Below are 21,466 nucleotides of genomic sequence, written 5' to 3' on the forward strand. Positions count from 1 at the left end.
CATAGAAAGCGAATAGCATTAAATGCAACAGGCCAATCCTTTAATGGCTTGCCACCCCAGCAAATGAGATGAGATGAATGATGGTGAAAAAAGAACAAACATCACAAGGAAACTGGCCAGGCATTTGAATTTGAATTCACCATCCACATCATTAATTCCATGCCAATTTATTTATACCAAAACTACTCTTTGAACTACTTTTTCTATTACCTCTTTGAATTGTCGGCAACTTTGTTCAAGTGACTGGAAGCTACATTTATCTTAATTTCTTCTCTCTAAAATAGAATATGGAAGTCTGTCATTAGATGAGAGTGTTTGTATCACAGGAAAACCTTTCAGAGTGAGAATTCAGTTTGGTTTTGCAACATCCTAATCATATTTTCGGCAGGAGATAAAGTAGCTAGTTTTATTTACAAATACAACAGAAGCACCATTACTTCCAGATACATATCAGCTTTAGTCTTCTCTGAGAAACATGTGTAGGTAAATCCACGGTTGAATGAATGAATACTAAGACAACACCAACATCCATGTCAAAGGTGATTATTACCCACTCTGTTTTGCCTTCCTACTAGCCAAAGCAATGTTCTTCTTGCGAATGAAGGAACCTCGCTAACCCGAGAGCCTACACTGTAGTTGGAGCTTCCAACTTCCACATCCAAATCCACTTCGCTCGAACTTTTTCCCCATGAAGAGACGTTGAACTCTGAAGCGATGGTGATGGCAGGGCTGGCATTGGCTTTGAGCTTCAACTGATCGCTCGCCGATCGATTCAACGGTAACCGAAAAGAGATGGCCCTCCTGGAAGAGCAGTCACTCTTCTCCTCCTTGGCCTGAAGCCAGATCTTGGAAGCTGAGAAGCTCTCTTTCAGATGTAAACCACGGCTAGTAATGGCACCGACATCACTTTCTCGTCGAGGTATGGCACTAGCAAGCCCTCGAAACCCCTCCCTTGTTGAATGGCAATCGCATTCGGACATCGCGATTCGGTGGCCTGGCTTCTTGGCAGAAGGTTTCTTCTTTGGAGGTTTGATGGGCACCCGAAGCATTGTGGTGTCATCCATCACATACTCATAAGACCCCATGGAGAAGCACCTCCTCTGATTTAAACTACCGGCATCGACAGTGCTGCTCGTGGCTTCTTCACCACCAGCATCCACACTCTTAAACTTGCCGAGCTTGACGGCCATCGTGACGGGCACCTCTTCCTTGGCGGCAACCTCCGTCGAGGCATCACCCTCATCGCGATCATCGTCGTCAGCCGGGACCGAGTCTCTTCTTTCGGAAGCTGTCTCGCTTGCTGACTCAAGAACAAGGACCACGGGGCTGCGAGGGGAGCAGCAGCCGTGGAGGAGACTGCCCCGGCAGAGAGGGCAGGTGGAGTGGGACAAGAGCCAGGTGTCTATGCACTCGAGGTGGAAGGCGTGGCTGCACTTGGGCAGCAGCCTGAGCTTGTCCTCGGGCTCGAACTCGCAGAGGCAGACCGCGCAGTCGAAGGGGTCCTTGAGCTCCATGATCGCCTTGTAGAGGAAAACCGGGAGCGTGTCGATGAACGCCTGGTCCACCCCCGCGTCATGGAGGTGGAACAGCTGCTGGAGCTGGCCCTGTAACGCCGTGACGCCGTCAAGGTACTCCTCCGGCTCCCGGGAGACGGGTCTCACGAGGCAGCACCTCACCAGCAGGTGGAGGAGGCCGGAGACGAAGAAGATGATGGCTAGGATCACGATTATGAGCAAGACGCTGGGGCTGATCTTGTTTTCGATGTTGACGACAGGCGCTGAATGAAGAGAAAGAGGAGGAGTCGAAAGAATTGACTCACGCATCTCTTCAGCACCTGTGACTGCGAGCAAGATGATGGTGGAGAGGAGGAAGAAGTGGAAAAAAAGGGAATTGAATTGCGAGGTCAAATTGAGGGAAGATGGGGAGGTGGGATTCTTAATGAAGGGAGCCGAAAAATTAATGATGGGGGTTTGACAGCTGATGGAGTCAGATAATATAAATATCGAGGACAGATTGGTGAACTTTGAATTGAATGGCGTTCGATACTTTTTGGCACCTAATGACAATAACCCAGGTCATTAGATAGTACTGAAGTTAATTTAAACTCTTCTTCCATTTGACTCCCAGGAAGCCTTTCCCGCAGCAGGCTCGAGGGCCGCCATTAAATTCCTGCACCACGCAACAGGACAGAACTATAAGATCAGTTCTGTAATTGTGCATGCAAGCACACACTTCTCCATGGATCATCTGTGAACTTCTAAACCGTTTATTTTACTAGGTCAACATGTCCTTCCTTGTGTCTCCTGTGGTCTTGTGGACTGTGGAGTAGTGAGAGCTTGGAAATGATGAAGAGTTAATTGTTGTTATGTGATTGGAGTTGGACTTGGTGATTAAGATTTGAGCCTTGATTATTGAGCCGGAAAAAAACACTCAAACAGATTCGATAGGGCCATTGGGGCCATAGTTGAATTGGTTACGACATAGCAGAGTTGCAGAAGAGGGTAAGAGTTCGAATCCTGACTAAGTCAGACAACATGCGTCGTGACCAATTGTAGTTTCCCGATTTACCTTCTCATAAATGGTCGAGGCCGCTAAGATAAATTCCGCTCCGTCCGTCCAATGGGTCCGTTTTCTCTCTTCTTTCTTTGGCGGTTGGGTGGTCGCTGTCACGTGTCCACAAGTCTGCGACAGCGCAACTGTCACGTGAGTGAAGACAAAACCTAATCTCTTCCTCTCCCACCACCACCACCACCACCACCACCCTCCACTTCGTCTCCGATCCACTCCCAACCTCCGCTACTATGGCCGCCGTAACCGCTGCTTCTTCCTCCGATTATCGCCTCACGGTTATCCAGATCCTCTGGCGAGCCTTCCTCCTCCCCTCTGCGGTGGCTCCCTCCCTCCTCCTCCCCCTCCTCCTCCTCACTATCCTTTCCACCTCCCTCCTCTTCCTCTCCGCCTACTCGATTTCCCCTTCCTTGCTCGACCTCCTCTCTCGCCTCTCCCCGCTCCTCCGCGGCGACCCCCCTCCGCCCGCCTTCCTCGATCTCCGCCGCGCGCTCCTCGCCGACCTCCGCGCCATCGCCCGCGTCGCCGCCCCCTCCGCCGTCCTCTTCTTCCTCGCTTCCCTACTTCTTACTCTCGCCGTCCTCTACACCCTCGCCATCACCTACTCCTCCCACAGCGGCGTCTCCCCCTCCCAGCTCCTCCGCCGGATCGCCCGCCGCTGGTACCAAACTCTAATCACCCGCCTCTACGTCCTCATCCTCACCCTCGGCCTCGCGCTCCTCACCTCCCTCACCCTCGCCGCCCTCGTCCTCGCCCTCGACGCCGCGGCGGAGGCCGTCGCCGGGGCGGTGGCGGTCCCCGCCGCGCTCCTCTACCTCTACCTCTCCACGCGGTGGTGGATCAGCCTCGTGGTGACGGCCGTCGAGGAGACCTGGGGGATCGGCGCCCTCTCGTGGTCCGTGGAGCTCTTCATCGGGAACAAAAAGCGGGGGACGGCGCTCACGCTGCTGCTGAAGTCGGTCCAGCTTGGCATCCTGGCGGCCTTAGGGGTGGCGCTGGCAACAGCCTCGGCCGGACCGCCGGGACCTCCGCCTCCTCCGCCGGAGAAGCAGATGCTGCTGTGGGCGGCGGCGGCGGCAGCGACCGCGCTGTGGGAGATGTTCTCCATGGCGGCGTACGCCGTGTTCTACGACGAGTGCAGGAAGAGCCATGGACTGGAACTCGATAAGATCAAATACGAAGCATTAATCTGAAACTGCTGGAATCGATCTACATCGCGAGGAGCGATGATTAGCGTGTGATATGGAAATCACGGTAAGTAAATAACGATCTGTGGATACAAACTCTTATCGAATTCCAATGAAACTATAAAAATTCAACTTTGTTCTTGCGTTTTCCATACGAGAAGCTTTGCATCGAGCCGTCTCCGACACGGCACGACTCATGAGACGACGCTTCCTTTTTTTGTGTGCAAGCTTTTGATTTGGGTCCCAACTTTTCCATTGGCTGTGGCCCGTGGATTCGGATGGGTGGGCCAGGGTCTGAGAATTTTGAAAGCCGAGTTCAGTTTGCTTTTGTTTTTTATTTTTAAATATTTTTAAAAAATATTAAGATACTATGTATTTTGAAAATTTAGATTTCTTATTTAAAAAAAATAGTTAGCATCGATATTTTAATAAAAATATCGGCGTAATGGCCTGTTTAATGCTGGCGGCCTGGCTCGGATAAAGCCATCACGTGACACGCGCAAAGCACGTGCAATATAGTCGTCGATCTCGATCTGTCCCCTCCAATCTCTGCGGAGTGAGCGGCCGCCCTGTAGCTCCAGGTTGACTTCGTTTGGCTGTCGCGTCCTCCAGCTTACCGTCTCTCTGCTCCTAGCGAGGTCAGATCTTTCTTCGCCTCCTTACCTAGCGTCTTCGTCGCGCTCGAGTTGTTAATTTCTGGTTCTTACGTTGCGATCGAGTTAGAATAGGCTTGAATGTGGTTTTCGGATCGAAAGTCGAGATTTTTTGTAAGGATATGAGTCGATCTTATAAACCCTACACTTGCTTCATATTTGGAGACTAGTTTTCTTCTCGAACACTTTTTCCCAAAATTTTGGAAGCCCCCAGCTCAAAGTCAACGGCAGCTCAAAGTCAACTTTTCCGGCAGCTCATTTAACAATAATCATTTGAAATCTCCATCCATGACGACTATTATCGATACTTTTTATTACTCTTGAATCAAACCAAATTAAACCTACGCTTTGGCTCTGAACATATTTAATATTGCAGTCATATCATAATTATTATTATTTCTATAACTATTAAGATTATCCATCACTATATTTGTCATATTAGTATTCATATATCATCTAGTTAATCTGTATAATAGATTTATTAGGCTACGAAAATAATCATCAATAAAGTAATTATTTTCTCTTTACTTTCCTTTCTATTCTCTCTGTTTTTGATCTTTGTGTTTTAACATTCTTTTTCTTGTCACTCGATTGAATTGCCTCACCCTATTAGACACTTACTGGTCATCGATTAAGTGTCTAAAGATCGATCTAAATTTGGATGTTTGTAGCCAAGGACTTTCACGATATTGATATCCTGTGCTCACTAGAAGAAGGTTATACGGGGACTGAGATGGTCCTCGATGAAAACCCCTTCGATGCTCAAGCCAAACTTTAAAGGAGAGAATAACAAGTAAACGAGATTGCATAGAATAACGTACCTTTTCATGTCGACATGTTGTTACCTAATAATTATGAGAAGAACGTTAAAAATTATATGTCACACTTGTATCGTTGTTTGTTCTTCTCTTGCCTTTTCTCAAAAAATGCATTTGTATCATCGTTGTTCTTCTTCCACCTTTGTAATTGTCACTGTCATGCTCAAGTTTAGTGTTCGGATGCTCCTAGAAGAGGACGGTTTACATGGGTGAATGTCATGGTGCTCAACAACATTGTTGATTTTCTCAACGTGGGTCCCACCTTTGATGAATGCATGAAGTGAGCTATGATGCTCTCACAGTGGGCGGTTCCACTTTGGAATGCATGAAGTGCTTGACAATGTTGTCATTTCTTTCTTTGGATTAAGCGGGTCCCACCTTCATGAGGGTCCCACCTCTTTTATTACTATATACATTTGGGATCCCATATGATTCAGTAGCTTATAACTACAACATTTATCTCATTTTTTCTGTCGCTACGAGCACAGTAGCTACAAGTTATTCTGCTTGCTCAACCGTTCGAGTGCGACAATACTCATCGTTATTACACTATAATATGTTTCCTTTGTGAGTCACCCCTACATCGTTATTATGGTTCTGGACAACATATAAGTTGCAAGATTCCACCTAATGAATATCAAACACCATCACAAGAAGTTGTTGACACGTGACCTTCCTTTAATTTCATCTGGTCCTTCGCAAAAAGCCTCATATTTCCTCTATGAAATGCCGAGTATCAATGTCAGGAGCGATCGAAATACAGGTGTGCGAGGAGATAACTGTTGGGATACAATTAAAGTCCACATTGAAAATACATGGAAAAGATCATTGGTTTATAAGATAGAAGATATCTCTATTGGTATAAGTCATTTTGAGTAGAGTCCAAAAATAAAATCATAAGGACTTAGGTCAAAAGTGGACAATATCATACTACTGTGGAGATATGTGTATTCCATCGATTCTAACAATAACGAATCTAGGGTTGAGGATGTGCGCACACGGAGACCACTAGGGAGAGCCATCTTCGCTCAACCAGGCCGAAGGGGCAATGGTTCAGACTGTCCTTGAATAGTCATGGAGGCCAAAGGGGCAACTCAGACCGTCCTCGAACAGTCATGGAGGAGGCGTACAACAAAATTTGGAAGCTCCTAGTGCTTTTGGAACGTTGGTGGCCGAGCGCTTCTTTGGCCACAACGGTCGTCGACCACAATCGTTACCTTTTTGTTTAGCAATAATCACCCAAAATCACTATCCATAATGACCATTATCAATAATTTTTATTGCCCCCTGAACCAAACGAAACATATGCTTCTCTTTCCAAGTATTATTTGGCTCTGCGCCCGCCTCCCGAATACTTTCTGGGTCTAGACATGCTTCTCGAACACCTTATGGGTCTAAACATATTTTTCCGAGCACCTTCTAACTCCGACTTCGACTCCGCTTCCCGAGCACCTTATAATTCTGAATCCGGTTCCCGAACATTGTAGGACTCCGACTCCACTTCTCGAGTGTTACCTTACAAGACCCCAACACCAAATCCAATCTCCTTCCTTAGGGGCTTAATTCAACCGGTCCAACCGTGACAATTGCAAATTATTATGGAGTATCACCCCCAAATAATTTATGTCTAGACTCTAGAGAAAGACTAGATTCCATGAATAAGTCTTTGATTTTGAAGATGGGAGAAGTAAAGCCAGTATCTTTATCTGCCCTCCCTCCCACATGTTCAATGATTTCAATCTTATTGAAGAGGATTTTCCTTTTCCATCTACTGGAGGTGTCTAACCTATATATGTTGCTGCACTTGGACAGAACTTTTACATCGAAGTAGACCAACAAGTCCTCAATCGAAAGTTCATCAACTGGCCATACCGTTCAAAAGCATTTATGACTTTGCATATATGATTATGAACTTCTGATACATGACCTTCCATGGATGAATTGTCATTGCTGAATTAGTATCCGTACTTGTGATATTAAATTGTAGTATGCTGTTCACAGTATGTTTATGCCACTTTTTTAGTATTTTCATCTAGTTTATTTTCGATTTTAGTTTTGCAGCACCTAAATGAATCCTTTCTTGATACAATATCACAATGAAATGCTGAGTCCTTCCATATGCAAATGATATGCCCTAAATCTACACAAAGTTAAATCATGCCTTTTTAACTTTAATCTTGCACTACTGGCAAGTTTGACATTGAACTTTAAGCAATGAGTAGTTATTGTTGATTTATCTCTGAAATGGACATTTAGTTTCAGATGGTGCCAAATGATTGTTTCTGTTCATTGAATGGCTATTTAATTCCATTTATACATGGAATTGGTACTTTCTATGAGAATTTATTTGCTGAATTTTCTTGATTTTGATCTCCCTTGTAATGCTCAGATTATAAAAATTCAGGTTGAAAAGTTGAAACCTTGCAATGTCAGCCTTCAGAGCATTTCTGAATAGCCCTGTGGGTCCAAAAACAACTCATTTTTGGGGTCCAATTTCCAATTTGGGTTTTGTTATTGCTGTAAGTTTCCTTGCTTGGATGTTTAATTTTGTTTTCTCTGATATAGAGTTTACTGGATGGTAACCATGTCACCTGTTGATGAATTCACAAATTCTGCTCCACAATATTTTCTCGACCTCCGTTTTTCATCAGATGCAACTTCAGATATATTCGACATACCGTAGAGAGAGTTCTCTAGTCCCTTGAATTCTCAAGAACCTCAAAAACAAATCTGATCAATTTTAGCAGATTTAACTACCAAGCAAAGGAGAGTGGTGTATTTTAAAAACTTTAAGGCTAGAGACTCCTGAAGTTATCATTTTGAAAGATCTATGGATTAAATCTTCAGATCTTGGATTAGATTACCATCTTCATCATGGTGGATCTACCTCCAATACACAATCAAAAAGGCACAATTATAAGTCTGTTCATCAGCAGGTTTTCCTAGAGAATGAGGAAAACCTCTTCTATTTTGTTTCTTTATGATTTTGGTCTGTTTCAGGGTATGGTAGACACTCAGAAGCCTCCCGAGGTGATATCGAGGAACATGACTGCAGGTTTTATTTCGATCAAAAACTTTACATTCCTACAGGTTGAGATCATTCTCAGAATGAACCTAAAACCATGAAGAACTTTTGCTGCAGTTATGTGTGTCTATTCAGGATTATTCATGAGGTTTTCCTGGATGGTACAGCCCCGTAACTACTTGCTTATTGCAATTCATGCATCGAATGAATCTGTTCAGCTCTATCAGTTATCTCGCTGGGCAAGAGCTCAAGGGTAGGGATGTTTTAGAACTCTCCTCCTATTGTTTTTGTCCATGATTGATACTGTCAAAAGCAAATATGTTTGTTCAGCTCTTTCTAGCTCATTACGATCGATTGAACTGAGATGAAATGCTTTTTTTGTTGCAGATACCTGGAGAAGAAAGAGCCTGAAGAGCAGAAATGAGCTGAGCTGCTTGTGATTTTCAGTAAGAAAGAAAGGGATTTGTGTAATTGGGTGCTTAAAAAAACAGGAAAATTGTAGCACTAAATGCTCTGATATGATCGTTCATTTGGATTTGGATGGAATTGTGAGCACTAAATGCTCTGTAAATTCTTGAATTGATTCTGATTGTGTTCGTCTCTTGAAAATGGTCTTCAGATCTCACCCTCCTCTCCTATTCCATCAAGAGACCTTGTGATTTTTTGTGGATGCATGCAAATGTATATATGGTCTAGCAAAAAGTTATTTTTATCAAATAATTTTAAAAAATATATAAAAGTAAATAATTTATGAACTTATTCATTTATTATTTTTAAAATGAACATGGGTATCGTGCGAACGAACAACTCTCGTGAAATAGTTTATAGATTATTAATTTATTTTATCTATAAATTTTATAATATGAACAATTAAAACGTCAAAGCCCGTCTAGCTCAGTTGGTAGAGCGCAAGGCTCTTAACCTTGTGGTCGTGGGTTCGAGCCCCACGGTGGGCGACGTTGCATTAATTTTTTTTTTTTTGCAAAGTTTATTTTTTTACCGGAAACGGTCAATTTCCTGGCGATGCCTTAGAACTGTTCCTGCCTTTTTCTTCGATCACGCACAGTTTGAATCGATAGATTGAGTCAACGATCTTTTAGCCGCCTAATAATAGCAACTCCGGATTGTCTTCCCCTTCGATCACATTTCATGGAATTTGTATGGATCATATTTCATTTCTTCCTCCTCCTCCTCTTCACCATCTCTCCTCTGCTTCCGTCTCACCTGATCCGAGACCACCGTCGCCATCGTGGTAATGAGAAAGATCAGCAACGCGGTGGTCGGCGTCCTCAACTCGCTCACTCTTCTCCTATCGCTCCCGGTGATCGGGGCCGCGCTGTGGCTAAGCCTCCGCGCGGCGGCCTCGTCGGAGTGCGGCCGGCTCCTGCACCTGCCGCTGCTGGCGGTGGGCGCTGCCCTGTTCGTGACCTCCCTGCTCGGCCTCGTCGGCTCCTTCTTCCGCGTCTCCGGCTTCCTGTGGGCCTACCTGGCGGTGCTCTCCCTGGTGATCGTGGCGGCGTTGGCATTCGCGGTGATGGCGCTGGTGGTGACCAACAGGGGCATCGGGCGGGCGCTGTCGGGGAAGGGCTACGAGGAGTACCGTCTAGGGCACTACTCTCATTGGTTGCGGAGGTGGGTGCACGAGTGGAAGAACTGGAAGGTGATCGCGTCGTGCTTGAAGGAGGGAAAGTTTTGCCGACGCGGAAGCATCTTCGCCGGAATCATGGCCGGGCTCTTTTTCCGGCAAAACCTGGCACCCATGCAGGTCCGTACGTACGTCTCCTGATTATCGGACGAAAAGGAACCAAATTTGGTCGAACAATCCGATCACAACTCCCATCAGGAAGATTTTCTAACGATTTCACTTTCGCAGTCCGGTTGCTGCAAGCCCCCGAAGTACTGCAAGTTCAAGAACATGAACAACGCAACATGGACGATCCCTGATTCTGCAACGGCTTCGTCGGCCCCTGATTGCTTAGCGTGGAGCAACGACCTGCACGAGCTCTGCTACTCTTGCAGCTCGTGCAAGGCTGGCGTCGTCGCAGTTCTTCGACGCGGATGGAAGAAACTCATCATTGCCAACCTTGTCCTCCTCATCGTCGTCATCGTCATCTACTCACTCTCCTGCTGCGCGTTGAGCAACAACAGACGCCGGCGTCACGTAACTGGAGCTCACACTTGATCATCGTCGAGTTCAATCACACTGTGGCTGCATCTTTGATATCTCGATTCATTTGTTCGTTCGTGTACTTGCATTGTAGAAATAAAAGATTAGAGGAACACAGGATAGTTACAGAACTTCATAATTAGATTAGGCAAGTGTTCAACGAAGAGTACATCATCCGTATTATATTTTACAGGGTTGAAACTTTCATTGCTGCAATTTAACAGTTTGAATCAATCGTAAGATTCAGCAGAGAAATCGGGCTCACTCGGCTTCTGTAAATTGGGCATGCCTTTGATCTTCTGGGCGCCCTTCCTGGTCTTGGAAGCTGGAACAGGCCGAGATGAACTCGTTGAATACGAATTGCTCTCGTCTTCCTCCTGACCCGAATCGTTTGTCCGCGAGTTGAATGACTCCTTCATGCTCAGATCCCTCGCCATCTTCCTCCTCTTGTAGCGATGCCAAGCTGCCTGGATGAAGCAAGCGGCCCATGTCCTCCAATGGTGCGAATAGAAGCGGAACGTGTGCTGCAACCTCCTGCTGTGGAGCCGCCTGAACTGATTCGCGACGAACTTGAGATCCTCTGCCCGCAGCGCGAAGGCCTCGACTTCGACGAGCGCTTTTACGGTCCGAGTGGAGGAAGGCAAGTTCGCCATGGATTTCGGAAGCAGCGCCCAGGAAAGCAGTTCTTCGCCGCAGAAATCACCACGCCTCAGTGTGATCGTATTGAAGAAGCCCGTCCGGCCTCCGTTGGTCGTCGAGCTTTCTAACCGCCCCCGAATGATGAAAAGCATTTCAGTCACAGGGTCTCCCTCCCGAACGATGTACGTGCCTTCTGTGCTCAGTGAAGAAACCAGATGCTCGCAAATTGCATCTAGAAGTTGATCATCCATCTCCGAGAAGAAAGGAACCTGCAATTCCCAATCCAAAGTCAACCCTTTTTTGCTCCGGCAAAGTCAATTATGAACCTTGGAAACGAAATGCAGCTTCATACCCGTCGAACGAGGTCTAAACACAGGTGGCGTTGAATATCTCGCCGAAGGTCTGCAGGTAAAGCACGCAGAATGGATTCCTCGTCCACTCCACGCGTAGCAAGCCACTTGTATTGAACAAAGCGTCTAACCCTTTCTTGGAGATCCTTGGGAAGTTGCCGATGCCTCATCCACTCTTCTGTGTCTCTGCGTTTGAGTCTCCATTCTTCCAGTCTCACAGTGATTGATTGCAGGTAGGTCTACGTTATGAGAAAAGAGTTTGATTGGTTAAAATATCATTTTGGAATAAATCCACCATTGTCCCAACTATTGTTCGTATCATCATCTCACTATCTACTTCCAGTCCTACCTCTTTCTTCCTCCCTTAAACTACTTCTCACACTTGCAACCTCCTCTGTTACTTTTCCCTTTCCCTACTAAGTTTTACATCGAAGAACACTAAAAAAACTACATGTAAATCTGTAAATGAAAACTCATCTTAGTAAATACTTGTAAGGAACAGAAGAAAGAACCTTAAGATGGTACCTGCATATTTCCGATCAAGTGTGCAAACAAGACCAAGCCAAGAATAGCAATTAGTATAGCAAACAAAGTTTCTCCAATGAAAGTGCTTGTTTCCAAAGTCTGGCCATACGAACTGAAAGCACAAATGGAATATAAATATATGCATATGAAAAGATCAATATGTTTCACCAAGGCACTCAATATGGACATGGAAATCGTATTACTGAAGGAAGCTACTATAACATACCTCAGGTTCTGTAAACCCCACCAAAGGCAATAGAAGTATTTCCTGATGAACTCTGTCGAGAGAGCTTCATTGGTTAATGCATTTTCGAAAATGCCATAGTTGAAGGTGATGTTGGGGTTATTAGCGTCGCAATTGCTGAACACCTGAGTAGCCTGAGCCCATGCCTCGTGATCTGCTTGACCTAATTGAGCACAATTTAAATATTTAGGTCTGCATAGTGGCCCAGTTGTTCCATTTTCATTTCTGCATTCTGATCGCCAACATGTAGTCTGCCTTTCGACGGATAGGAGATACCATGAAGCTCCTAGAACCTGTAATGTGGATCTATAAGTTCATGATTAGAAACCATTTGACAATTTTAAAAGAAAACTGAAGCAAGTAGAGAATTAAGGTTTACAACCAAAATTACAGACGACTGATTCACAGAAAAATATGCTCAGTTACTTACGTGACTAGCGATCATGTAGAGAAGTAGATTATATGCAGCGCCAGCCCAAGCAGTCTTTGTGACAACACCATCAGCTTTAACAATTTGATAACTTAAAGGAAATATGAGATAAAGCCTTGGTATATACTGTACTAGGACAATTAGTGCGAGAGCATTATTGTTATGTTCAACTCTTGAGTTCCTCACTGCCGACCAAATGAGCAGCTGAAATAAAATAAGATGGTTCCCATAATTGTTCCAATAAAAAAAACTAGAATAGATAAGCATAAAATGTTCAATTGCAAACATGTAATGGATAACTGAGGTCTGGGATTGTTAAGAAGAACAAATTAAGAGTAAAGGATCGTATCAATATGATTTTCTCTACAGTTTAATTAAAATTATAAGTTCTCTATGAGGATAACAAACCGTATGTTTGAAGAGGAGATAAACCATATCTTACAAAATCAATTTCGAAAGAAATGTGAGGCTAACCTGTGGTAGAGGGAGAGCAGCTGCGAGATCTATAATGAAGTCTGATCTCAAATATCTTCTAGCAATCATCTTAGGGTCCATAACAAGCTCCCCTCGGCCAAAGACTCTCGAGCTTGGAGCCACATATGCAGTTCGAAACTTCACCACAATATGTGCTATGTACAAAAGGTCAGCAAGTGTCCTAAAAATTGTGACAGGAATGCTAACATGGTCGTCCATCATGATGCAAGTGGTATTATCGCCCTTCTCGACCTTCGGCAAATAGAAGTACAATGGATCTATAAACAGTGCAAGCAAGCATGAAATGAGAAAAACACGATTCCAGTTCAATACAGTGTCGCTTCCCGGATCAAGAATGTGTGTCCTCCACGGCTTATGGTCCTCAGCGAAAACTATGGACTTCCAGGAGCCGACTTTACCAATTCCATTGGAGGTATACACACACGGCTTCAAGCCTTGGAATGTAGTTTTAGCTTGATTTTGTTTTTCATCGGTATAGATCCTGTGCACCAAATAAATCAAATAGTCTAACAATCTAACATAACTAAAAATTAACTACACAGTATTTGCAAAATCAAATAAATCCAATCATGAAGCTAGTATCAACTAACAAACACCGAAATATAAACACACATCAGGAACAGCCAAAAAGTAGCTTCTTGATGCTGATTTAAACGGAATGCATCCAGGTTATTAGAGGATCAAATCAAGATCAGGATCGTATTACTCGAAACACCTCAAATCAAGCGCAAAAAAGAAAGCACGTGAACTGACCTTACAGGCCTCTCCTTCCTGACCTCCATCCCATCGTCGAACCTCCTCGATCCGAACATGGATCACGCAAATAAATAACAGGAGACAACAAAAACTAGCTTTTCACTTCCGGAGACACCGAGGCGGATCTTTAGCTCGATCCGGCCGCAGGAACGGACAAAGAGGGATCGTTTTGGATTCCCGACTTCGATCCAGAAGCAGACAGAGAGGCAAGAGACGGAGTCGCCTCCACTTGGAGGAAGGATTAGGGATCGCCGATTGAACTCGCAGTTCGATCGAGATCTGTGGTAGAATTATTAACTCCATCTCGTGATATGAAGTGAAAACCGTGGAGGCGGCGTCGGAATGGGAAAGGAGACAGTTGGATGCCCAGCTTCCCCTCTATATTTTCAATGATCCTGTGTCTACGCAAAGATTAATACTCGATTTCGTACCCGGTCTGTGGTGCCCTCACTGCGCGAGCCCCACATGTAGCCTTGAGGTAAACTTCGTTTGGCGATTAGGCTGCAGCAGTTATGACGAAGGGCAGACGTCAGAAACGGGCGGATGTTTTGCACTCGCGTATTTAAATTTAAATTTAAATTTGAATTATGATTTTCATTAAAAACATAGTTATGCGCTTTATCGCTAATTTAAATAATACTTTATTATATATGTAAAAAGGGAAGAGGTTGATTTTGAACGGTCCCAGATCAAGATTATTTTTAATTGTTACCCGCTGACTCACCAGAAATGTCATTGGACGATAATGTCGCTGGATGTGGTGGGTCCCTACGTAAACGACTGGAAAACTGGCCCGCACGAAAGGCGAGTCTACGTACCGCCGGTAAGGTAACCGTCCTAAAGAGGTAAGAGGTAGTTAGCATTAGGTTCCCGATCGAAGCCGATTCTGTTCGTCACCAATTCGAATCTCTTTGTTTCAATTTCTCGCTGCATTTCTGTTATCGGGTCGCTTGCTCGATCGCCATGGGGGGTCTCAAAGCCGCGAGGACTTGGAGCTCTCAGATTCCGAGGAAGAGGAAGAGGAGGAAGAAGAAGAAGAAGAAGGAAACGAGAAGGAAGAGGAGCGGCAAAATCGAGATGAAGCGGCGCCTGGATCTGGAGGAACCCTAACTCCCGCCTCATCCATCGACGAGGTCGATCGTAAGCTCCAGGCTCTCAAGCTCAAGTATTCTAATTCGTCCCTTTCCCCCTCCCCTTCCTCCTCCCAGAAGCCTAATTCCAGAAACGCGGTCAAGCTCTACCTTCACATCGGCGGTAACTCCCCCGCCGCACGATGGGTCGTCTCCGACAAATTCGCCTCCTACGAATTCGTCCGCGACTCGGGATCTGATGAATCTGATGGCGAGGAGAGTCCTTCCTCGCCTTGGTTACTGCAGATCGGCTCCAAGGTCCGCGCCGGGGTCGGCCCCAACTTGCAGCTCAAGTCCTTTCCTAACCAGCGCCGCGTTGATTTCGTGGCAGACGGGGTCTGGGCGATCAAGTTCCCCTCTCCGGAGAGTTACCGGGAGTTTCAGAATCGGTTCCAAAGCTGCCTCTTTGAGAACACTTATGGATTTGAGTCGAACGAGAATAATAAAGCCAAAATTTTTGGGAAGGATTTTACGGCGTGGGCACAACCAGAGGAAGAAGATGACAGTATTTGGGCGGATGCAGACGAAAGCTTCGAAAAGAGTCCTGGTCGGTTGGCTACTCCAACCAGGATGAAACAAGACCTGCTGGAGGAGTTCGAGGAGGAGGCTGATGAAGGAGGGATACAAAGCCTCGCACTTGGCGCTCTCGACAATAGTTTTTTGGTGAGCAATTCAGGGATTCAGGTCCTCAGGAACTTTAGCCACGGGGTCCATGGCAAGGGTGTGTCTGTGAAGATTTCGGGTAATGGGGGCCGAGCTGTTGCATATTCAACCCCCAAGAAGGCACTTTTGATGAGAGCAGAAACTAATATGTTACTGATGAGCCCTGCGGAAGCTGGTAAGCCACATGCAACTGGGGTTCATCATCTGGATATCGAGACAGGTAAAGTCGTGACAGAGTGGAAGTTTGAGAAGGATGGAACTGATATTACTATGAGAGACATTACGAATGACAGCAAGGGAGCTCAGCTAGATCCATCAGAGTCAACCTTCTTGGGGTTGGATGATAATAGGCTATGCCGTTGGGATATGAGGGACCGCAGAGGTATAGTTCAGAACCTTGCAAATGCCATGGAATCGCCAGTTCTAGAGTGGACACAAGGACATCAGTTCTCTAGGGGAACAAATTTCCAATGCTTTGCTTCAACAGGAGATGGTTCTATTGTTGTTGGGTCTTTGGACGGGAAGATACGACTTTATTCAAAGACTTCTATGAGAATGGCAAAGACTGCATTTCCGGGCCTTGGGTCGCCAATCACTCATGTGGATGTCACTTTTGATGGGAAATGGATATTGGGCACAACAGACACGTATTTAATCCTCATAAGCACAATCTTCAAAGACAAAGATGGAAAAGAGAAGACTGGTTTTAGTGGGAGAATGGGGCACAGGATTGCTGCTCCAAGATTGTTGAAGCTTACTCCACTGGATTCTCATCTGGCTGGTAAAGACAATAAATTCCATGGAGGACAGTTCTCATGGGTATGCTTGACTTCATCCTTCTTTCCTTTACTCAATATTCCACTGCATTTTTCTTTTTGTTCTTATTTTGTCCTACTCAGTAATTGATCTGAATGATAAAAATGCTGGTTGGTGCTATTTCTTCATTTTGTTTTGTCATGTCTCATAGAAAGTTTGGATAATGCAACAAAAATTCTCAAATGATATAGTATCTAAATTTGTAAATTAACCAAAGTTTCTATGATGCCTTATTTGTTGACACATTCTTAGTAATGATCTTAGTTGGTTTTCCAGTTTTTTTTTTTTTTTGGCAAAAACAGATACTGAAATCAATCTTCTAAAATGATCCTTGTGAACCATAACTTTCGAGTTTAGTATTTTCTTATGAAGCTTTGTAGAAAAGCCTAAAAGGCATTTATTTTGCATATCTTTGCCTGTGGACCCGTAGCTTTATATTTGAGGCTCTAGATTTCTCAAGAGATTTTTCATTAATGTGAAAGTTTAATTTTTAATTGTGCAATTGTTTAACCCAATCTTCTCATTATTGAGTTGAAAATATTTTCTACTTGTTGCATTCAATATGTCTGTTCTTTTGGATTGCTGGTATTCTGTGGGCTTACAATATTGTTGTTATTTTTCATTGACCAACTTTATATAGATTCAGATTAACCCTTTTTTCCTGCATTTTGAGACACAAAGACTAAGAATAAGTTTTACCCTTGTCTATCTAGTTTTCTCTGCAGTTCATGTCCCCAGGCTTAGTTTTTCAATCTAGTTTAGAGTTGAGTTTTCATTAAAATAATTAATAATTCAGGATATATTTATCTTTGGATTTGGATTTGGATTTGGAAGAAGTAGGTGATATCTTAGTAAGTTTTTCCATGGATAGTAAATTTTATTTTTTATTATTCTGTGGAATAATGTTTACAACCATAGGTAGCATTTCCATTGATATTAGTGTTTGAACAAAGAACTTCCTCTTTCTTATGGTAATTGATAACCATGAAATAGAATTCACTTCTGCTGAGATATCTCAACTAAAACTGACTTATTTATGTGCCCTTATCTTTCCCCTGTTGTTCTTATGTTTATTCTTTATGGACAATTTACTTGAACATGCCCCTCTAATTGCTTTTTTTACCAAATAATACCCCTTAATTGTTGTATACTAAATCACACTATTCAATTGTTTTTGCTGTTTCACTCTCAGCGTAAACCACATGCCAATGGAAGCTTTAATTCTTTTTCTTAATACTTCATTAGGGAGATTCAAAAGTAATAATTTAAGGTGTAAAAGAACTTAAACAACTCAAATTAGTGTTGAAATCACATCAATCAGCTTGTGGATCATCTTGTTCCTATCATAAACATCAAATTGCTTCGATTTGAATTATCCAGACGATATGTTATATACATAAAAAATAATGTATGATCAAGCTTTCTTAATTCACTAGAAGCCCCAAAAGAAGTGAATATAGTGCATAGTATCTATTTATATACGCTCAAATGATCAATTCTCATAATAAGAATGTACATAAGCTTACTCCTGTCTTATGTGATATTTAATGAACCTATATGATCAAGTTGATTCCTTGTTTATATAAGCTCATAACCTCTATCCATTCCCATTTTGCACGGAACATATTTACTATTTCTTTTATTCCAATTAGTAGGAGGGACATAATTGAGGCAAACTCTTATGTTTATGCACTTTAGGATTTGAGAGCCCCCAAAATGATTATTTTGCCAAAAATGAACTCAAACAAGTTTGAGTGAAAAGCATGCTGCAAGCTGACTTTGAAATAAGTTTGCATGGATATTCTGCTATATTTATGCATTAGATATCACAAGCTCCAAACTCAACATTTTTTGTGCAAAGTGACTCAAACAGGCCAATTTTGAGTAAAAATCATGCAAATTGGGAAATCAGTGATAGTAAATTTTGGAAGGGTTTTTTAAATTAAACGGTTAAAAAGGGAGCATGTTTTACCAAAAACCAATTAATCAACATATATACCTAAGTCAGTTTATATATATATAACTTTAGCTAGTCAAAGAAGAGCAATTTGCTAGTTTCTGGCTGTTCAATCTTTCGAATTTGATCCTGTGAAAATTGGAGTTGTTCTAAGTATAATCTTAGAACATTCATTAGTCTGCGCAATAGCAATTTAATGGCACTGAAGGATTAGCTTGAACTCTGGAATGGAATTAATTGTGAAATGTTCTATTTTCTAATCATTATTAGAGCTCATTTATAAGTTTGTAGTATATTAGGATTCAACTTCATCAAGTGGTGTCCTTCAACATTCTTAATGAGCTGACTTTGTCTCCTTTTTTTGTGGCTCAAGATGGGATGGGTTATTAAACTCCTGGCTAAGGAACTTTGAATTTTATCATTAGGATTTCAAGCTCATACAATCTGTTACCTCAGCTTTGATTTTCTTCAAAAACAGAAAAATCAAAAAGAAAACTCAATTGTTATCCTTTATCATGCAGTCTGAATTTCTACAGCTATTTTGCTTGACATGTTTGTGTTGCACCATCCGACAGGTGACTGAAAACGGCAAGCAAGAGAGGCATCTGGTTGCGACCGTGGGTAAATTTAGTGTCATTTGGGATTTCCAGCAAGTGAAAACCAGCAACCACGAATGTTACAAGAACCAGCAAGGGCTGAAGAGCTGCTACTGTTACAAGGTCGTCCCCAAAGAAGAATCCATTGTTGACAGTCGCTTTATGCACGAGAAGTTCGCAGTGTCCAACTCTCCCGAGGCTCCTCTCGTTGTCGCGACGCCCATGAAAGTGAGCTCCATCAGTATCTCAGGTAGGCGATAACTTTGCTAATCAAACATACTTCCATTACTATCTGTTGTTGAAGCTGCATTAGTTGCACACTAATGACTCGTTTGCTTACGATTATCAAGTTCTTTTTATGATTTGAATTTTGGGTTTGATGATAAGTTCTGAACTTAGGGAATGAGCTCTACTTTTCCTTTTTTTTTTTATCTTTCACTGCAGCCTCCACTCTCAGTAAAATAATAAATTTTGCCAGTCACAACCACAACCTTTTGAAGCAAAGATGTGTCAGCATTTGAAGGTTGAGAGAGACAGTAGGAATCCGAAAACATAAATGCATATCATAATTCATAGATATGATCCTCCCCATCAATCACATTGCGATAACTGCGGGATCTGTTTTTTTTTGTTTCTTTCTTTATCAGCAAAAATTAACGAGAAAAAAGACAGCACGATCTACAGTGTTGTGACTTCTGAGAGAGATCGATTTCACCTCTCACTCCGTCTGTTCAAAAATTCTTACAACAATTTGCATCTACCAGTTCCGCGATTGAACCTGCATCTAGAAAAAAAAAAAAAAGTTCATTGATCATGGAAGAGATAGAGAAACTAGAACTTGAGCGAGAGAAGAACCTTGGCGTTCATGTAGCAAAGTTGGCATCTTGACGATTTGATCAGAACCAGTGGATGAATCAGTCGCAGAGCAACCTTTTACGGGTCGTAAATCCGGCTGCCGCACCGGCACTTCCACCCGAGCGGCTTGTAGTCGGAGTAGAGCTGGTTGCCGACGGTCGGCGGGGCGGTCTCCGGCCCCGCCCGCCTCCCGACGCCGCCAGAGCCTACTGGCGGCGCCGGCACCTGCACTGCCGTGCAGGGGCTGCACCGGTTGCATCGGTTGTGGCAGCTCGGCGGCGTCGAGCCCAGTCGGATCTTCTCTTCCCCCATCGCCATCGCCTGTTCGCCGTTAGAAAAATCAAAACTTCAAACAAATTTCCACAGAAACACCGCATCTTTAACCGATTTTTGTTTTTCCGGCGACAAATGAACAGATACCTCAGGGGACGATAGCAGGGGCTCATAAACGGAGGAAACAGGGAGGAGATTGAGAAGAGCTAAGAAGAGAAAAACATCCCTCAGTGCTCTCATCTTAATACGACCATCTCATTCTGCCATGAACCAAGCGCGGCGAGCGTGAGCAAAAAGCAGCGGCGACGGCTTCCAAAGTTCTTGTAGCGCCTTTCTTCAGCAACGCACACAGAACTAGAGCCTTTAAATGGGGGATCGTGCCCGTATTAGGAGACGCAGTCCAGTGAAAAGCAACCACACTTGCTATGCCAGAAACAAAGAAGTAAATTGCCGTGGCCTCATTTGTGCTTTCCGCTTAGTAAATCAAGCCATTAATTAGCAGACAACAATCTCCCTTTCTCTTTCGCCGGTTTGGGAATCTGAGTTTGACTGTTGTTGAATGAGTGACACATGATGCATGGCAAGTGAGCAAGGCAGGCATGTGAGAATGAGAGAGAGAGAGAGAGAGAGAGAGAGAGGTGTCTTCTGCAAGACTGCAATGGCCTTTTCACCGCTGTACTGGTAAGTTTCAGATTAGTCAAACAGATGTTAGACGAGAAGGAAAGATGAGCAGGAGAGGAAAGAAAGGATCGCTTATCTTTTTCTCCTTGTTTCCTCTTTCGCTAACCATCATTAGGTTGGTTGACAAAGGTCGATGGAGCTGTTCTTGAGCTTTTGGTTTAATTTCAGAGGGGAATAAATAAAATCCAGGAGAAGAAGGAAGAAGACAGCGGCCATTAAAGCAGGAGCAGGTGCATAATTTCCAAGGTACACATCCATGGCGCAGGGCCGCACATGGCGAGCACATGGCTTGGTTGCGACTCCTGCGACCTTCTTGAATGATTGCTCATGGCTTCGTGTGGCTCCTTTCAGACAAAACGAGAAGACGATAAACAAGAAGAGCTGATTAAGAAATAGGTATATTCTCTTTTAATGGGCCGATTGGGCCGGTGGGCCGGAAGGCTGGGCCGACGAAACCATATGTCCTGGGGCCCACGATATTTTCCTCCTTAAACGTCCCCGCGCGCTCTCTCTCTCTCTTTTCTGGATCACACGACACAAAGGGCGCAATGGAGATGCTTCAGCGTAGCAGATCAGCGTTCGACCTCCTGATCGCTTGTCTACTGCTTTTCGCACGTTCCTAAGGTACTCTTTCGGTA

The 21,466-nt window shown here is 43.9% G+C and overlaps 7 protein-coding genes and 1 non-coding gene across 9 annotated transcripts; 5 read left to right on the forward strand and 3 right to left on the reverse strand.

Annotated features, from left to right (window-relative positions):
- Positions 1-371: 371 nt before the first annotated feature.
- LOC141846138 (RING-H2 finger protein ATL13-like) lies at positions 372-2,101 on the reverse strand. Its single transcript, XM_074734131.1, has one exon. It carries the CDS (start codon positions 1,821-1,823, stop codon positions 534-536), a length of 1,290 nt encoding a protein of 429 aa, XP_074590232.1. The 5' UTR covers positions 1,824-2,101; the 3' UTR covers positions 372-533.
- A 662-nt stretch (positions 2,102-2,763) lies between these two features.
- On the forward strand, positions 2,764-3,890 carry LOC141846140 (uncharacterized). The gene has a single exon (XM_074734133.1). It carries the CDS (start codon positions 2,802-2,804, stop codon positions 3,759-3,761), a length of 960 nt encoding a protein of 319 aa, XP_074590234.1. The 5' UTR covers positions 2,764-2,801; the 3' UTR covers positions 3,762-3,890.
- Positions 3,891-4,267: 377 nt separating this feature from the next.
- LOC141846656 (mitochondrial pyruvate carrier 1-like) lies at positions 4,268-8,889 on the forward strand. The gene is made up of 5 exons (XM_074734698.1): positions 4,268-4,393; positions 7,631-7,745; positions 8,227-8,281; positions 8,369-8,504; positions 8,639-8,889. The coding sequence occupies exons 2-5, from the start codon at positions 7,653-7,655 to the stop codon at positions 8,673-8,675; spliced, it is 321 nt and encodes a 106-aa protein (XP_074590799.1). The 5' UTR covers positions 4,268-4,393; positions 7,631-7,652; the 3' UTR covers positions 8,676-8,889.
- Positions 8,890-9,134: 245 nt separating this feature from the next.
- Positions 9,135-9,207, forward strand: TRNAK-CUU (transfer RNA lysine (anticodon CUU)). Its single transcript has one exon. It is a non-coding gene; the product is annotated as a tRNA-Lys (tRNA).
- Positions 9,208-9,506: 299 nt separating this feature from the next.
- Positions 9,507-10,433, forward strand: LOC141846567 (tetraspanin-8-like). The gene is made up of 2 exons (XM_074734601.1): positions 9,507-10,016; positions 10,125-10,433. The coding sequence occupies exons 1-2, from the start codon at positions 9,507-9,509 to the stop codon at positions 10,431-10,433; spliced, it is 819 nt and encodes a 272-aa protein (XP_074590702.1).
- A 108-nt stretch (positions 10,434-10,541) lies between these two features.
- Positions 10,542-14,128, reverse strand: LOC141846131 (cyclic nucleotide-gated ion channel 17-like). Its single transcript, XM_074734126.1, has 7 exons — positions 13,855-14,128; positions 13,081-13,582; positions 12,607-12,810; positions 12,159-12,469; positions 11,933-12,044; positions 11,410-11,646; positions 10,542-11,326 (listed from the first exon to the last, which is right to left on the reverse strand). Exons 1-7 carry the CDS (start codon positions 13,911-13,913, stop codon positions 10,649-10,651), a joined length of 2,103 nt encoding a protein of 700 aa, XP_074590227.1. The 5' UTR covers positions 13,914-14,128; the 3' UTR covers positions 10,542-10,648.
- Positions 14,129-14,602: 474 nt separating this feature from the next.
- Positions 14,603-19,422, forward strand: LOC141846569 (protein CYPRO4-like). The gene is made up of 3 exons (XM_074734606.1): positions 14,603-14,685; positions 14,738-16,469; positions 18,999-19,422. Exons 1-3 carry the CDS (start codon positions 14,603-14,605, stop codon positions 19,278-19,280), a joined length of 2,097 nt encoding a protein of 698 aa, XP_074590707.1. The 3' UTR covers positions 19,281-19,422.
- A 137-nt stretch (positions 19,423-19,559) lies between these two features.
- On the reverse strand, positions 19,560-21,138 carry LOC141846296 (EPIDERMAL PATTERNING FACTOR-like protein 1). Of its 2 annotated transcripts, none has more exons than XM_074734306.1 (3): positions 20,295-21,138; positions 19,875-20,195; positions 19,560-19,797 (listed from the first exon to the last, which is right to left on the reverse strand). In XM_074734306.1, exons 1-2 carry the CDS (start codon positions 20,385-20,387, stop codon positions 19,953-19,955), a joined length of 336 nt encoding a protein of 111 aa, XP_074590407.1. In that variant the 5' UTR covers positions 20,388-21,138; the 3' UTR covers positions 19,560-19,797; positions 19,875-19,952. The 2 variants fall into 2 exon arrangements, with proteins under 2 accessions (XP_074590407.1, XP_074590408.1); XM_074734307.1 differs by having other exon boundaries at positions 19,560-19,803.
- Positions 21,139-21,466: the final 328 nt, after the last annotated feature.

The sequence above is a fragment of the Curcuma longa genome, chromosome 15, assembly GCF_044706935.1.
Source record: "Curcuma longa cultivar G26 ecotype Majalengka, Jawa Barat chromosome 15, ITB_CL_G26_1.1, whole genome shotgun sequence".
Taxonomy (NCBI): Eukaryota; Viridiplantae; Streptophyta; class Magnoliopsida; order Zingiberales; family Zingiberaceae; genus Curcuma; species Curcuma longa.